The sequence below is a fragment of the Fonticula alba genome (assembly GCF_000388065.1).
Source record: "Fonticula alba strain ATCC 38817 unplaced genomic scaffold supercont2.3, whole genome shotgun sequence".
In the NCBI taxonomy this organism is placed as follows: Eukaryota; order Rotosphaerida; family Fonticulaceae; genus Fonticula; species Fonticula alba.
In genome coordinates, this window is record NW_009242973.1 from 1,160,597 (window position 1) to 1,163,738 (window position 3,142).

Sequence of the window (3,142 nt, forward strand, 5' to 3'; positions counted from 1 at the left end):
GCCCCCTCCTCCGGCCAGAGAATGCCCCCGCCACCGCCGCCTCCCCCGGGCGCTGTCGAGTCACCCTTCCTTTCGAGCTTCCACCACCACCACCACCACCATCTCCACCATCTACACCACCACCTCGACCAGGACCGTGGCGGCGGTGACGCTGGTGGCAGTGGCGGTGGCAGTGACGCCAGCACCGCCGGCGGCAACGCCTCTGCCTCATCCCGCCTCTCGCTGCACGGTGCTAATGGCCATTCCCCGCATCACCTCCACCCACCACGGCCCCCATGTCCGCCCCTCAATGCCGGCCGGCCGGCAACAGACGCGCCTGTCACCATGCGCGAAGCAGACAGTCTCCACGCTGCCCGGCGCTCTGAAGTGCTGATGTCCCCGGCTGAGGCGTCGCCCCGGCCCGCCACCCTGTCGCTCAGTGGGCTGTCCGGCCTGCCGGGCTCGCCGGAGCCCTCGTCGCCGGTGGCCCGGGTGTCCTTGGGCCGCGGCCGTGGCCCCGACTCGCCGCGCCTGTCTGCTGCATGTGGCTCCGGCGGCGGCGGCGGCGGCGGCGGCGGCGGCGGCCCCGGGTCTGCCCTCGGGTCGCCACTGCTGCTGGCCGAGTCAGGCCCGAGCCGAGGGGGCCTCGGTGCGGCGACTGCGGCTGCCCACTCGTCCGACCTGTTCCACGGTGCCAGTGCCTTCTGCCAGCCGACCCCTCGGTCACCGAGCATCCAAAACCTTCACCACCACCACCACCACCACCATGGCGGACCCCCGGCGGCCTCCAAGGAGGACTATCACCCGCACCACCCGCACCACCACCTGGCGGCATCCGGCAGCTCGTCGATCGAGTTGCCCATGGCCGGCTTGGTCCCGGCGCACATCCACTTTGCCGGGGTGGACAGCGAGCCCGGGCCCCGGCGCGGAAGCGGTACGTACAAGCACATAGACAGACGCGCACGCACACACGCGCGCACACACCCGCGGGCATGCATGCCAGCGCGCGCCATGCTGCACCCGCGTGCGCCCGCACGCGCACACACCTCCGCCCACATGCCCACATGCTGCCGATACACATGAACACCAATAGATGCACATGCGCTTGGACAGATGCGCGCACATGTGGGCCCCCGTCTCTTGGGACCACCCGGGGCCGGGCCGGGGGAGCTGGGGCCGGGGCGCGCACGGCTCATGCTGCCGTGCAAGCAAGCAAGCAAGCAAGCAAGCAAGCATGTGTCCCTCCCTCGTTCTCGGTGTACATGGCCCCCCAGCGCGCGGCCGGATACTGACACTCCCCTCGCGCTTGCGCATGCGCCATGCTCCCTGTCGATGGACATGCACACCCACTCCCAGACCCCGGCGGCGAGGATGGTCGGCGCTTCTTCAAGTTCGGCTCGCTCTTCGGGACGTCTAGCACCATGCGCCCGGCGCCGGCCGACTCGACGTCGACCCTGCGCAGTCGCGCGCCCGGGCCCCGGTGGCAGGCGCCCCGCTGGACGCGCAAGCTCAGCAGTCGTGCCCTGTCGCTGCCCTTTGTCTCGCGTGCCAAGCGCACCCTGAAGAAGGGCCTCTCGGCCACCGGCAGTGTGGTGTCCGGCTCAGCTGGGCGGGTACGTGGTCATGCGCAATCGCTCGCGCGCGCACACACACACACACACACGCCCGAAAGACGCGCGCGCACTCGCGGCGCCGTGCACGGGGGACGGTGCCCCGGCTTCCCTTTGGGTCCTCGGTCCCGCGCTGACCAGTCGCATGTCAACAACCGTCCCCCCCCCCCCCTCTATGAAGCTTGTTTCGCCCAAGGTGGCCGATATGCTCAAGCTCTTGGCAATCATCATCTGCTGGTGCGCACCGTCCCCCCCCCCCCCCCCGCTCACACGCACAGAGGGCTCTCGGGCCGCCTTTTGTGTGCCACGGCATTCGCCCACCCTCCGCCTGCGCACAGCCACTGACGGGCCGGTTGCCTGCTTTCTTTCTCTCTTTCTCCCTTTCTTTTTGCTGCCCCATGCTCGCGTGCCCTGGTCCTCCTCCACGTGCGCGCATGTAGGTACTCCTCGAGTACCCTGACCAACCACACGGGCAAGAAGATCCTCACAATGTACCCGCGGCCAGTCACCCTGACCGTGTGCCAGTTCACCCTGGGCGCCATCTACATGCCGATCTTCGGTGCGTCATGGCAAGCTGCGCCCTGGTTTTGGTGTTTTGCCCTCTTCCCGAAGGACGGGCCTGGGGGCCCGGCTCTCCGCGCGAGGCCTGGCGCGTGCCCCCTCCTGCCCCCTTTGTCGCGACCTCCCGACTGACATGCGCCTGGGCCCCATCCCCCGCCCCCCTGCGGCTCCCCCTGGCTGCCCCTTTTTCCGGGGCCCCGGCTGGTCCCCTCTCAGCCTACCTCTTCAATGCCCTTGTGGCCAAGACCGGCGGCTGGGGCTTTGCCTTTCCCTTTTCACAACGCGGCTCCGGCATGCGGCCGGTCGCGCCGCCGGTCCGGGCCAAGGACGACCCACCCATGTCCTCATCCTCGGTTGCCATGGCCACCGCCGGGCTTCCCCCCCCCATGACCGCCACGGACCAAGAGCAGCCTGGCGGCGCCTTCTGCCCGCTGAACACCGAGGAGTTTTCCGTGCCGCCGCCCTCGGCCAGCGGCCTGCTGCCCCCGCCGTACCACCTCCACCACCACCACCACCACCACCACCAACACTACCCCTCGGCTGGGCACCACCACCACCCTCACCATGGGTACCAGCAGGGGGCCGGCCTGCCCGGGCCCGGGACCGGCCATCGCCAGCCCCCGACCCCGTCGGCCGTGGTCGCCGATGACCGCCTGCTCCTGGCCATTCCCAACCGGCAGACGCTCTTTTTCGTCATCCTCCCGCTGACGGCCTTCAATGTGGTTGGCCACATGTTCTCGGCCTTGGGCATCTCCAAGGCCTCTGTGGCGTTGGTCCACACGATCAAGGTGCGTGTGCGCGCGTGCATGCCTGTCTGTCAGCCTGTGGTGGCCCCCCCCCCCCCCCCCCCCCCCCGGGGGCATGCGCCCAGATGCGTCGATCCCCCCGGTCCCGTGTGCTGGGCCGTGTTCCGGCCGCCAACCCCGCGCACACCCGCGCCCGCGCCTCATGCGCGCGATGTCCACACGCTGACGTACCCTCCCGCTGTGCTC

The 3,142-nt window shown here is 70.1% G+C and overlaps 1 protein-coding gene across 1 annotated transcript; it reads left to right on the forward strand.

The window, feature by feature from the left end:
• Window positions 1–21: 21 nt before the first annotated feature.
• On the forward strand, window positions 22–2,938 carry H696_02041 (hypothetical protein). The gene is made up of 6 exons (XM_009495942.1): window positions 22–229; window positions 368–913; window positions 1,336–1,592; window positions 1,771–1,826; window positions 2,030–2,148; window positions 2,367–2,938. Exons 2-3 carry the CDS (start codon window positions 522–524, stop codon window positions 1,394–1,396), a joined length of 453 nt encoding a protein of 150 aa, XP_009494217.1. The 5' UTR covers window positions 22–229; window positions 368–521; the 3' UTR covers window positions 1,397–1,592; window positions 1,771–1,826; window positions 2,030–2,148; window positions 2,367–2,938.
• The last annotated feature ends 204 nt before the right edge of the window (window positions 2,939–3,142 follow it).